The 14395-nt window shown below is 33.0% G+C and overlaps 1 protein-coding gene, 3 non-coding genes and 1 pseudogene across 5 annotated transcripts; all 5 read left to right on the plus strand.

Annotated features, from left to right (window-relative positions):
* The first annotated feature begins 2936 nt into the window (after positions 1-2936).
* On the plus strand, positions 2937-5797 carry LOC114407669 (protein translocase subunit SecA 1-like). 2 transcript variants are annotated; one of them, XM_028370850.1, is made up of 5 exons: positions 2939-3294; positions 3390-3538; positions 3626-3787; positions 4440-4555; positions 5211-5797. In XM_028370850.1, exons 1-5 carry the CDS (start codon positions 3093-3095, stop codon positions 5227-5229), a joined length of 648 nt encoding a protein of 215 aa, XP_028226651.1. In that variant the 5' UTR covers positions 2939-3092; the 3' UTR covers positions 5230-5797. The 2 variants fall into 2 exon arrangements, with proteins under 2 accessions (XP_028226652.1, XP_028226651.1); XM_028370851.1 differs by lacking the exon at positions 5211-5797 and having other exon boundaries at positions 2937-3294; positions 3626-3886.
* A 1314-nt stretch (positions 5798-7111) lies between these two features.
* Positions 7112-7272, plus strand: LOC114407878. Its single transcript, XR_003665691.1, has one exon. It is a non-coding gene; the product is annotated as a U1 spliceosomal RNA (small nuclear RNA).
* Positions 7273-8039: 767 nt separating this feature from the next.
* On the plus strand, positions 8040-8233 carry LOC114407908. The gene has a single exon (XR_003665719.1). It is a non-coding gene; the product is annotated as a U2 spliceosomal RNA (small nuclear RNA).
* A 1939-nt stretch (positions 8234-10172) lies between these two features.
* LOC114407955 lies at positions 10173-10334 on the plus strand. The gene has a single exon (XR_003665761.1). It is a non-coding gene; the product is annotated as a U1 spliceosomal RNA (small nuclear RNA).
* Positions 10335-10557: 223 nt separating this feature from the next.
* Positions 10558-12451, plus strand: LOC114405338 (annotated as a pseudogene).
* The last annotated feature ends 1944 nt before the right edge of the window (positions 12452-14395 follow it).

Below are 14395 nucleotides of genomic sequence, written 5' to 3' on the forward strand. Positions count from 1 at the left end.
TCAAAAGTTATATAAGTTAAGTTACCCAATAAATATATAACCTATATTTTAAGGAGTCCAATAATTACTTCTTTACTGTCTCATAGTATATGTAATGCCACTTTGTGGCTCCTTTGTAAATAACTTTTATCATTTCTCTCCCAATTTCTGAAACTCTTCCCATGTTTCCCTCATAACTATCCTTCCTCTATCTCTGTTTGAATCCGAATTCAAATTCTTGCATATTCTGTTGACACAATTGTTTACAATTACGTTTTACAAATTTAAAGGTACATCACCCTATGACTATAAGGGAGCTGATTCAGATAATCACACAGCCCGACCTTGTCCCAGTGAGCTCCTCGTCGAGGAGCACCACAGTAACTATGGTGAACCTTGGGCAGGTGGAAGAGATGTGTTTGAATTTCTTGTGCAGGTAATGCCATGGTACATGGATTTTTGAAAGGGACCTGTTATTCTGTTAAAAGTGATGCTCTTGCTCGCTACCAGATTCTGCAAAAGGTATAATATAGCATTCATTTAATAAGCATCTAAGTTCTAGTTTCCCTAATCTTATTTTCTCTCTACTTCCCTAATTGTAGATATTTAGTCTTGGCAATGGGATGGATGGACCTGGGTGTTTGCTTAACCTTGCACCCTTATGAATTCAACACTAAAAAAAACTTTGCAAAATATTAGCCTTAATTGTACCTTTTATTCCAATTTTTTTTTTTTTAATTTTACTCCAAACATTTTAATTTGATCGATTTTCCTTTAACTTTTAAAAAAATTTATGGATTTTATCCTCTATTATTTATTCATTAATAAATATAAAAGTTGAAGATAAAAATTGCCAAAAAAAAAATTAGGAATAAAATTTGTCAAAAAAATTTAAAAAGTTGGGGGAGGGAGGGAGAGTTAAAATTTGGCCAAAAAAAAAGTTAGGGATAAAAAATGGAATTATGTAAGAAGTAAAATGACGAAGAATAAAAATGATAAGATTTTTAAAAGTTTAATTAAAATGCACTAAATTAAAAAGTTGTGATAAAATTTGCCAGAAATTAAGAAGGGAGTAAAAAGAATAATTAAACCAAAATATTAACTGGCATTTTCCTTTAGTCATCGTTTTGCAGGCGTGATTTCTTAAATTAGAAGTATACTCCTTTGTTAATCAAAATCTTATAAATAATTTAATGTCTCTTACCATTAATAAATAACGAGGAAAGATCTTAATTCTTTAAACAGGAGCATTCGTAAAAAGTTATTTTAATTCTTTGTCATTCATTAAATTAAACATTTCACTGTATAAGAGGAAGGAAAAAGTTACTTTTCTTTCTTTTCATTTTTTCCCTCACAAATAATCTAAAAATATCTCATTTTTTCTCATTTTTTCCTTTCTTCCCTAAAGTAAGGAGGAATGATATTTTTAAATATCAAGTTTTTATTATTGCTCTTAAATTAAGGTGCTCATTTTAGAAACAAAATGTAAAAGTTTTTTCGGTTTTATTTATTAATAAATTTATTTTTCAAAACAAATTTTTGGAGTTTGATTTTGTTTTCTTTATTAATTTTAGGGTAAATAGTTAATTTTGTACATGAATGTGTAATTCGCTATAAATGTATCCTTGAAAAATGAAAATATAAAATTTAGTCTCCGAAAATGTAAAAAGTGTGACAAATATATCTTGCCGTTAACTTTAGTCAGTCATTAATGAAATGTCAACGTTATAATCTCTAATTGTTAGCATAAAGACATATTTATTATATAATATTTTTCTAACTTTTCATCTTCCCATCACAAATGTGTCTCCGAAATATGAAAATACAAATTTTAGTTACAAGTGTAAAAAATGCGATAAATATATCCGGACGTCAATATTAGATTGAGAATAATTATTATAATTTGAAAAAAATTATAATGATTACAATAAAATTTTGGAAAAACTACATCACACTGGTAAGTGTCTGTTTCTATTATATAATTTTTAAGTTTAATCAACGGTTGATACATGCATAAAATATTATCAATGAAAGTGAATTTTTATTGGTTTGGTAAATTCTTCTTACTTTTCTTCAACTACAAAAAAAATAATCCTTTGGTTGCTAACTCTTAAATAAATGCTATCAATACATAGAAAAGAGATTTTTTTTATGGTAAAAGATAAGAAAATCATTATTTTTGTTTAATCAAACACTATTTATTTAATGTTTTATAATTTTTTCATAACAAAATATGAATGTCTATTAGTATATATAACTAAATCAAATTATATATTATAATAAAAGTTTATTGATTTTAAAATTAATTTTTTTAAATCATACACAATTATTTTTTATCAACTAGTCATTTAAAAATCATAACCTCAAAAAAATAATTCCAAAGAAGGTGGGTATTTTTTACAAATTAAAAGTGTTATTGAAACTACAATTTTCCTTAAAAATTATTCATGAATCTAATTTAACTATAATATTTTACAATAAACATTTTTTTACTTAACCTTCCATCAAACATGTATAAAAAATTATTTACGAGTTTATAAAATGAGTGTTTTTTTAGGCTCAATTTAATTTACGAGTTTATTAAAAAAATTGTCAAAATCATTATAAATTTTTTCAAATTATAATAATTAGTCAAAATCTACTATTATCGTCTGGATATATTTATCGCAATTTTTATACTTTTTGAAAATTAAATTTTATATTTTTATATTTAAGGACACATTTGTGTAGAGTGGGAAGTACGAGAAGTAAAAAAAAATTATATAACAAATATGTTCCTATGCTGACAATTAGAGATAATATCATCATTTCAATGACAAATTATTTATCAGATTATTTATTTTATATTTTTATATTTGAATAACCCATTTGTTAACGAATTAATGAAAAAAGTGACTCTTTACCCTTAATTAAAAAAATATTTAAAATACACTCAATTTCCTAGCATATGAACGACGTCGGTTTGAGCCTGACGTAGCATTTCGACTTGGAGGGCAATTCTAACATCGTTCCGTTCGTGCTGAGTTTCAGGCAATCTTCATGCTTGCAGCAGCCATCCCCATAGGAGTGTAGGAGTTGGAGAGTGATCGACATCAACACAAGGATTCGATTCGATGCCTTCTCTTCGCATCCTAAACAAAATTTGTTATTCGATAAACCAATATTGCAAGTACAAGTACCGAACAATCTCCTCCACGGCACAGTTGCAGGGTTCATGGATGGAGAAGGTCAAAAACGTCATCACGGGCCAAAAGAGCACGCCCCAGTCCCAGGGAGACGCTTCCCAAGTCACCTCCGATTCATTCACTTTGCTCCGTCAGTTCCTTTTAATTCCAATTTCGTCCTCGCTTCTTCCTTCTCCTTGCTTACATCGTTGTTAATAATAATGATATTATTGCTCACACTCACAGGTTTTGCGGATGAAATGAAGAATGCAAAGAGAATAGGCGCGTTTAAGGAGTTCATGGTTGGGCGAAGCAGCGAAGCCACTTTTTCCTCCGCCTTCGACAAATATGAAGCCATAATTCGATTTCTCGGTGCTTTGGACCCCACTGGAGAGGTTGGTTTCTACATAAATTCATTCTTCACAATGTTTATTTATATATCAGGAAAATGATGTCTCATGTTTTTATCTTGTTATATTCAGAATCTCCCGACAGCTCAGAAACAAGAAGCGGCAAAACATTGTAATTGCACGATTGCTGATGTGGAGGATGCACTTGCCAAGTTTACTTGGGCCAAGGAAGCACAGAAGAAGATACAGAAGCTAAAAGAAGAAGGAAAACCAATGCCCAAAAGCTTTGCTGAAGTAATGCTTCTCATTGTTACTTTAATTCCTAACTACCTAGTTGGGTTCAATTTATCATCTTGTGAAGACATTTTAGTTTGCTGAATGCTTCATTAAAAGGTTACCTCTTTTTTTTTTTTTTTATCTTTCTTTTGTACTAGTTCTAGTAAAAAATAGGTATTGATTGAGCAATTTTATCTTGACATTTGGGGTTTTGGTTTTAAGTACCATAATTTGGGTCCTTTAGCCTAGCCAGGTGCTGAGCCTTGGATGGGATAGCAGAATTTCAGAATTATACTGTATGTAGATCCATCGGAACTGCTTCCTTGATTTTGGCTTATGTTGCTAGCAGTGTGTTGTATAGCATCATGCTCCAAATCAAAATGTTGATGTCTTTGTCAATGTGTTTTATATTTTTCTCTTGTCTTTTGTTATTGGTATGGATATTTAATTAGAATTTCTTTAAAACTTGCCTGATTTAGATGTGTATATTTAATACAAATGAAGTCATTGACATCTTTGATGACTATGATTTGTGTGAGTAGTACATGCAGCAAGATAAGAACTTTACTTTACAATGTCAAATAATTTAGTGTAAATGCTTTTTGGGGTGCTTGTATGGGGTGCTGAATTTGAGTTTAACCAGCTGTGTTTTATATTTCATGTTCTCTAGGTCCAAAAGCTAGTTGGTTCAACTCCATTGGATCTTGCAAGGTCTAATTTGGCCCAAGCTGGACTAATTAGCAGGAACGCACTTTGTCCATGTGGTTCAAAGAAGAGATACAAAAGGTTATTTTTCTCCCCTGATCTTTTTACTAAAAATTCTTAGGCACGAAACTGATTCCTGATTGTTTTTCTGTCTTGTGGTATTTGCTTGTTCTTCAATTAAACAAGTAAAATGTTACTGTCTGACAATACTTGCTGTAGTTCTTGGATTTTCTTTGCATACTTTTACATAGTAGCCGAGGTATTGAACTTAACAATAATATCTATACGCGGCTAAAATAATTGTTTCCAAAACTCCCTACTCCCTAGTCCATATCCTTCCTCACCCTATAGTTTGCTACTTTTCTATTATTTCGTTAGATATTATACTTATAGTGCTTTGCTGCTAATGCCATCTATTTCTTACATTTCTATCAGTTCTAGACTTCCAGGGAAACTAAATCTTACTCAATTGTTTATTACTTTAGAATTTAAACTCGATTTGGTGTTTTAATATGTATTATAGTGTGAAGACTATTGTGTGTCTATTTGTAAATTGCAAACTATTTTATTTTTCTCTTTCTTTTCTCATTCTTTTCTATCAAAATAGTAAATGTTTTTTTATCCTCCCCACCCCCCAAATGTTATGAATTTAATATTTTATACAAGAAATCCAGAATCTTTATGAAAATATTTTCGAAATTAATCACCTTATGCTACTCCATATTTATTTATGAAGGTGCTGCGGAAAGGACTGAAGGAATTCAGAGATTAAATGTTAAACTGCAAGGAAGCCTGATCTATTATGGTGGTTCCATACCTACGCATATGCACATAGCTGAATTGATCTGCAGTCGTACCTTGTTTTATTCAGTTCAGATCAAGTTGGCCTATGCACTAGACTGCAAGCATGCCCCTAAGCTGATTTTAGGATGAGATATTTTGCCGAACAGCTGCGTGATTTTCTTTAGCTTTCTAATTTTTGAGGTGGTCATAGGCAGAACCAAACAAAATATTTTTGTTTTGAAAAGTAGTTAGTTCTCTTCTTTCTCTTGCTCCTGTCTAAATAGGCAAGAGAATAAGAAATAATTGTAGTCTCATTATTAAAGTCAAAATGCTTCAACTCATTTTTTTTACTGATTTATATCATCATCATCATGGTATTCGAGTTGCATTTGTAGATTTGGGGTTGAGGTATAGGTAATGGTGAAAAGGAGACTTGATGTGGAATATGTTCTTCAAGCATAGCAGTCAAGTTCAGTGGCGAGGCGAGACGAGTATTTTTTTTTATGTGGGAATGATAATAAAAAATATGGTATCTTATAATTTGCATGAGTGTCATCCCCGCTACTAATGACCATAACCTTTTACTTGCTAATCTCAAGGAAACTTTTGCAGTGCATTGTGGTTGTGCAAGAATTTATTTATTTTTGTTAATTATTCCAATACAAAAATCCTTAAGAATCACAATTTATGCGTGAACATAATATCTATAAGTATAATCAATTAAGTTAAAGATAATACTATTAAATAATTTTAACATGGACTTCAGCTTGAATTAAGTACTGTGCCAATGCAAGAATTGCTTTTCTAAGAATGCTTGTAGCACAAATCACACATGTTAACACAATTTCTACTTTTTAGTACAAATTTGTACATCCTAATAGTAATGGGTACATAAGAACAGCAATTTATCTTGCTCCTAGTTCACAGCAATCAAAATGAAGGACAAAAAGTTTAATTAGCGAAGGCCGATTATTATATATAGAAGAAACATAAGTTATTTAGGGAAACAGATCTTGTCAAGTTAGATGTTGACATGATAAATTTTGATAAAATTTTATTTATTCAACAGATTACATCTTCGCAAGATATTATCATGTAACATAAGGCAATCTATTATGAAGCAACAGAAGAGTAGAAACATGATTGTTAAGAAAATCAACATTTGAAGAATAAAAGTTGGAGTGTTGTCTTATCTCTCTCACACACACCTTCAGAGAGGTAAATAGGTGTGCGGACTAGCTGGAAAACTGGAGGTTATAGGAAGAACATCGTATCCATGTTTTCTCCTGCTCATCATCCACTGTCTATGGTGAACCTTTTATGCCTATTATTCTCTTTTATGAACTAGTGGACCACAGATTGGAGAGTCAGTAATAATACTTTATTATGGAGTCATTATTATTACAGCAGCCTGCACTATTTAAACCAGTTAAAACTTAAAATGTTCGTGATCAAAGTGTTCATCGTTTTCATGTTATTTAGTTTGTAGTGAGTGTATACCTTTCACCATGTGATGTGATAAGAGTTCTAAGACTAGGAAGTGTTAGCTTGTTTGGATTAGTTTAAAATCTCAGAGAGAGATGCAGGGATGCTGTGCAATTGTTGAGATAACTATGGTTTGAATTTAAATTAAATCCGAGGATAACTATGGTTTCCAGTGTAAGATTAAACAGAATTTTCTGTATTTTGAATAATATTAGAGAAAACTAGCGTAGCATTCCTGTAGTTAGGCAATCTACAGAGCAAAAAGAACAAGAAAGTTGAAGCAAAACGTTAGTCCCACACCGGAAAGGAACATGCTAACTCATGACTCACGAGGCAGCATAAATAAGGAGTAACCAGCAACCTTGAGACATACTTACCTGGATGGGGTCAATGGACGATCGTGAATGTCCATGGCCTAGGTTGGTGACCTCCATTGCACTTTGGAGGGGTGCCCACCTAAGGTCTCCCCAAGTGGGAGAGCCTACATCATAATTTGTGGTAGTGGGGGCTTGCGTTCGCGCAGCCCCTTTCTGATTAAGTTCAATGTTGTATTTTGCATGCTTCACCTATGGAATTTATTGGAAGTGTTACATATATGCAGTGTGTTTAAGTTTATCCAATTTATCAACTCTGCAGCTAATTTGGGTATCCATACCAGCTCTCGGCTCCTACACCTTGTGACAACGTTAGGAGAAATCAAGTTTTCCCCCATGGTCATCTCTGGAATATACACAGATCCATTGTGTAGAAAATGTTCCCTGAACCTATCAAAAGCATGCACCACAACAATAAAAGGGAAAAAACTCATTTTAACTTAAAACATAATCAAATTTTGAAATGTAATATAGTATAAATTAAATACAATTAGAGTTTTGTTCTGTCTCATGCATAAATTATTTCATTATGAATTTAAGGGACGGAGGGTAGCCTTGATGTATGGCTTCATCTTTAGTTCAATATTGGATATGGGCAAGAAGTCAAAATAAAAATAACTAGCAATGAGCATTAAATAAATGCCAACGGTTTTTTCTTTGGAACTTTTGAAGGTTTAACTATTTTTTGAGAAGTGGAACTATGATTTTTCTCTTTCCCGCAGAGAAAGAATGTCCACTCTCAATCACTGAGTTAATGTTTCCTTTTTAATTCACTCATTTTTCAGAATTATCAGTATTATACAGAAACTAGCTTGAGACATTTGTGCTCATTGTCAAAGACTCCGTCCATGACTAAAAGCTCCATCGAAGTTACACCGTGATTAAGTCCCATATAAAATTGACATTTTGAAATTATTATCTTCATAACTTTCTCGGCCTTTGGGCTAAAGATCAAGTGTAGTACCTGTTTTTCAGTTTAATATCTGATATGTGGTTCATTGGTCCACACGATATTAAATTACATTTTTGTAGGGAGGGTCTACTACAGTAGCTTGCTATTGGCACTCTCAAATGTCACTCGTGCATTGTATTGTAGCATGAGCGTGGCACACCCTACTATTAAGAGAAAGTTTCGTGAAAAACCATCATAGCCTAATGGAATGGTTTCATTAATTTTGTTCCAAATTGTAAAGATGCATATCTCCCCTATTCAATTTTATAAGCATCATTTTATCTATTAATAATGTCCAACTACTGATTCTTGTATTTTTTTTTCTGTTTTGGTAGTTGCTGCCCGCTTACTCTTCAATTTAACAATTTGTATCGTCATTTTAAATTTTAATATTGGATTCAGCACTTTGCATTAGTAGATTCAGGTTTAAGCTATTTGGTGAAGGTGAAAAGGAGACTAGGTGACAAATACATGGCTCAAGGATGGCAGCCAAGTAAATTGGAAAGGGAGGTCAAGATGACCTCACACCCAGTCATATATAGGAATTTGGAAGTGCTACAATTAGTTAGCAAACTGGGAAGAAAATAGTAGCACATGGATGCCTCATGCCGGAAGTATTTGCTCAAAATGGTTAAAGTTACAAGGTTGGACTACTAAAACTTACATTTCTAAAAATGCTTCAGCCACAAATCACAAATAGTAACTCAACTTTTAGTGCAAAGTTGTACTTCTAATTGGTTTACATAAGATCCTACATTTACTTTGCTCATACTAGGCAACAAACAAAAAGGAAAAATTTATGAATACAAGTTCAACCACAAATCCGAAAGCTTAGGATAAGATATTGAAATAAGTTTGTTAGCTTTCTACTTGTATTGCTGTTATACCTAGTTGTAAATTAGTTTAATACAATATTACAATAGGCAGTTTGGGTTTCTTAACAGCAGTTTTTTTATAGGAATCTGACCTGAACCAGTTTTATGTTCTATCTAAGGAGAACTAATTTAATAGTAAAAAATACCACACCATAACATTTTTGCAACTTTTCAGAAACAGAACGTAAGCATTTTCAGATGCTGAAAAGATCAAGTAATGCAAAAAAACTATAAAGTAGAAACCAAGATTGACTTTGGCTTTCACAACGATTATTGTTACGATGGAGAATGGGTATCCTCTAACACAAGACTAAAAATAGCAACATCCTTAACGATTCCACTGCCATTACTAAAGACTGTTCATCTTCAAATTACTTCCGTTATGGCTTTACCCTTTGTAAGGAAAAACAAGATGAATGAGCGTGGTCAGTATGCAGTTCACGCATATATTCTATAAAGTCTGCATATTCTTTCTTGTTGAATCCTTGTAGGCTGCATTCTACTAATGTGCTGGATCATGATTGCTATTTGTTCAAGTCTTTCTGGAAGTGTAATGTGCCAAGTAAAATTCGTTTTTTCTTGGAAATTAATTCTGAATTGGATGCCAACAAGAAACAATTTGCTTAGGAGAAACATAGCTAGTGATGGACTGGGTGCCGATTGTGTTTTCTTTGGTGATTTGTAGGAATTTTCTAACCATGTTTGTGGTAAAAGGTCTTGGCAAATGGTATAACATTCTATGGTTTGGAGCTTTTGGCTAATGCAGAATAATATTGTTTTTGATGGCTGTAATTTTGGTTTTGTATATGTTATGAATTTGATAAAGGTTAGGTCATAGACTTGGTTTTTAGCTAGAAAAGGTGCCTCTTTAGTTTTGTTTTCAGATTGAATAATTTAGAATGTATTAAGTTCTACTGTTAATTTTCAGGGGATGTTCTGTATTTTGTATTGAGTTGGAGTCCCCTTGTACTTCCATATTTCTGTTGCTCATCCTCTGTCTATGATTGGTCTTGTTATTATTACGGTTCGAAGTTAAACTTAAAGAAGTTTGTGAGTGAAGTGCACATTGTTTTCTATTGATATAGTAATGCCTGTTCGTTAGCACATTATTACTGAATTTGGACAATCAGATGGAGAAAATACCAAAATCTTAGTCCCACACCAGCGAGGAATATACTTGCGTGCGGTCTCAGGTAGTTTAAATAAGGACCAACTAACCACATTGAAACATACTTACCTGGACGGGGTCAATGGGTGTTCATGAAGGCCTATGGCCTAGGTTTGGTGACCTCCATTGCACTTTGGAGGGGTGTCTACCTAAGGTCTCCTCAAGTAGGAGAGTCTACGTCATAATTTGTGGTAGTGGGGGCCTGCGTTCGCGCGGCCCCTTCTAATTCGACTCAAATTTTTCCATTATCTTAGGTCCCCTCCAAATCCAATAAACGTTCTCGATGGCTTCCTCGACAGTCTCCTTGGTTATCATCCATGGTCTTTATACGATTGTCTAGTACTCTCTCACCTAACATTTTCAATAGCAAAATTTTTCGGTTTTGATTCGATGGAAATGATTCTCAGAATTGTTTTCAAGCCCAAGTATGTCTTACGTTTTAATAAAATAGTGTTTCTAGCATATTCCGGTTAAATTTGCTTCTAGGTAAGTGGCTCCAGTTTCATTTAGTGTGGTGGTGGATATTTGATCCCGGCCTTAGAAAAGAAACTAATGCATATTTGACCAAAGATGGCAAGGGTGGATCTCTCTCCAGGGTTAGTCTCCGACCATTGAAGATGAGTGACGTTGATGATTTCTTGTTATGGGCCGGTGATGATCAAGTGACTCGAAACCTCCGATGGGAAACATGCCGTACAAGGGAAGAGGCTAGGCTCTGAACTTCATAAGGGATGTCTGCATACCTCACCCTTGGATTCTCAGAGAGTGTTTGAAAAGGCTGGGTTCCTTAGAGAGGGTGTCCTCAGAAAGTACACTTTTCTCAAGGGGGGTTGTTAAGGATTTGCTAGTTTATAGTTTTTTGTCAACGGATGAAATTACTCCTGACTGACTAGTTTAATCTGTAGTAACATTTGGCCTTGTTTCGGTGCAAATAATGTAAAATTCACTGTAATGATATATCTGCACCTATCTACTTGTTATGGGATGTGCTTGTTTCTGGCGTCCTTTTATTTTTTCAGGGACTGGCAAATTTTCATCTCTAGAGGTTTCCAATGAACATTGAGAATATAGAGTTGGATTTAACATGTTCAGTTTTGGAACCCAAAGCTATGGCTTGGGAAAAACTTGTTTGTCCTTGCCAGCTCCATGATGCAGTTGCACACTTAGAAAACAATCCATTAATAATACACACAGAGTGTTTACTCTAATCCTTTCCATGAAATCAGACCAATTATACTCGTCTGAGACTGATTCCTCCATCTGATGTTGTTGTGATGTTTAACTTGAATCCATTATAAACACAATTTTCCGCAAAATTGCGTTTCTCTTGATCATATGGTTTACTGTTGTGCATGTGGAAACCATCACAATCATGGATCATGGAAGTAGTATGCGTATGCACTTCCCCAATAGTTTTTGAATTTTACCCACTGATTTTAATACATTGATGTCTTCTCTGCAATTGACACTTGACAGTCACTTGGTACTATTTTGATATTGACAGGGCTCTGTTAATCCACAGATACAAAGACGGGAAGGAAAGATATCTTGGACTTTGCTGGGTGAATTCTTTGGCCCGAGCTTGCTCAAAAAAAGCTGCTTACGAGAGTCTGACCGAATTTGAGCAAGTGAAGCTTTAGCAAATAAAATAATAATTCGATTTTAAAAAAGATTCCCTCTTTTATAATTTAATTACAAGATTGTATAAACATGTTTACTCTACTTAATTACAAGATTCCCTCTTTTGGCCAAACTCTTATAAATGTTTAATTTATAGATATTTCTTGAAACTATTACTTGTATTGAGATATGTATTTACATCCATCTGTTGAATAAAAATCGATGAGCTACATATTTAATATAAATGATCAGAAATAATACGAAGTTTGTTAAGTCTAAAACATACGAGAAAAAACACATGGTATGGCAATGAACTTGTCACAAATCACCCTGCGACCATTCAAATTGAGCGATGTAGATGATTTCACACTCGATGGAACACTTTTGTTTCGAGGGAGCAAGCGTTGACTGTCATTCGAGATCTGTGCATGCCTCATCCATGGACTCGTTCCATATGCGTTGACGATGTAACCATTGGGTTTGTGTCTGTGTCTCCTGGAACAGGAGATGACAGGTGTAGGGCTGAGATTGACTATGCCATAGTTGCCAAGTACTGGGGCCAAGGGATTTCCACCAAAGCAGTGAAGATTGCTGTCACAAGTCTTCAAGGATGTGCCTGATTTGGTAAGGTTACAAGCTTTTGTTGCTATAGAGAACAAAGCATCCCAAAGGGTGTTGGAAAAAACAGGAAGGATGTTGCTATTTTTAGTCTTGTGTTAGAGGATATTCATCATCCTCCATTGTAACAATTAATCATTGGTATGAGGAGTGGTACTTTTGGTAATTCGTGAAAGCCAAAGTCAGTCTTTGTTTCTAGTCTTTTTTTCATTAGTTGATTACTTGATCTTTGCAGCATCTGAAAAATGCTACATTCTGTTTCTGAAAGGTTGCAAAATGCTATAGTGTGGTATTCTTGACTATTAAATTAGTTCTTCTTAGATAGAATAGAACACAAATTAACCTGGTTCAGGTCATATTCCCTTAAAATATTGCTGTTGAAGTTGGTTCACGTTAAGTATTAAACCAATTTAGAACTAGGTGTAACAGCAATACGAGCAGAAAACTGACAAACTTATTTCAATATCTTATCCCAAGCTTTCAGATTTATGGTGGAACTTGTATTCATAAATTTTTGCTTACTGTCTTACCCTTCTAAATTGATTAATGTGGCCTGTCTTTGCTCTAGAGTATAAAATGCTTGATTAAACAAATATTTAAATACACAAGGTGTGCCAGATTGTAAAGTCCCACATTCACATTGAGTGACTAACATAACATGTGTTAGCTAGCCTGAGTAATAAACAATACAGTGCATCTTCGTGCGTGTGATAATGGTTTAAGCTTGAGCTCACACTCTTGTTGAGGTGAGTTGATGCACTTGTCCCATTTGTCGTTCATCACTAAATAAAGTAAAACACACTGAGCAAGATCACAAGAAAAGGCGCAGTAGGATAAAGATCGAGTCTGGAGTTGGCCCAATACAATAAATGGAGTATGTTATACATATTATCTCCAGATTATAATTTTAAATTTACTTTATATTATTATATTTTAATTTTTTATATTTTTTAACATATATAATATTAAAGTTTCAAAAAGTTATATATTCCTTAAAAAAAATATAAGTTCAATTTACCATTTATATATATAACTCGAAGTGTCGAGCATAGATTGGATGTATAGATCACTTTGAATTAAAATTTTAATTTGACTAATAACTTGTACACCATAATTACGACTTCACTTATGTTTAAAAAATTATACTAATTGAGTAATTTTGAAAGCAAATTATGCCAATTCGGTATAACATCCCAAATAAATAGAGTAGTGCATTTCTTTTATTTGACAATTAATTTAATATTTAGTAATTAAGGATATGTTTAGGTGTGAGATTTTAGAGGAAACGAAGGAAAAAACACCCTTTAATTGTTCAAGACGAAATGAACTAGTATGGGATTGGAAGACCATCCATGATTGCAATGTAGACGCTGCCATTTTTCCAGAATTTAGAGACTCAACGGGTCAATTCATCAGAACTAGAAGCAACTGGTACCAAGGTAGAGGCCGCGTCACTACTTGCAGCTATATCCTGGGCTTCTCTGAAATACACCTCCAAAACATCATTTTCGAAACTGACTGCAAAGCAAATGTGGATGTGTTGAATTTGAAATCACCAACTCAGAAGCAGGTGCTGTGTAAGAAAATTATCTCATCTCAGAAACTATGTTTAGTTTATCAATAGACAAATCAATCAAGTTCTTCATTGCTTAGCAAGAACATCTAGATCGTTTGCCTGTTCACATGGTTTTTTTTTTTTAGTCCAACTTGTAATGAGCCTTATATTCTTTGTAAAATAACTTAAGTTTGTTCCCTTCAAAAAATTAAGACATTAAATTTATATTAATATATCATTTTATTTTATTTTCATTTTTAAAATATTATCAAATTATAATGACTAAAAGTTAATCTCTAAAACTTAAGGTTATTAGGAATTCATTTTAATTAGTTTTTAATTTTTTTATTAACAATATGTTTGGTAAATAAATTTTCTTAAATAATTTTTAATATTTTTTAAAATGCTATTTGAATTAATGTTTTAAAACGTTAGTTTTTACTTTTTAATTTTTTATATTTTATTTCTTTTTTATCCTTAAAATAATTATT

The sequence above is a fragment of the Glycine soja genome, chromosome 3, assembly GCF_004193775.1.
Source record: "Glycine soja cultivar W05 chromosome 3, ASM419377v2, whole genome shotgun sequence".
Classification (NCBI taxonomy): domain Eukaryota; kingdom Viridiplantae; phylum Streptophyta; class Magnoliopsida; order Fabales; family Fabaceae; genus Glycine; species Glycine soja.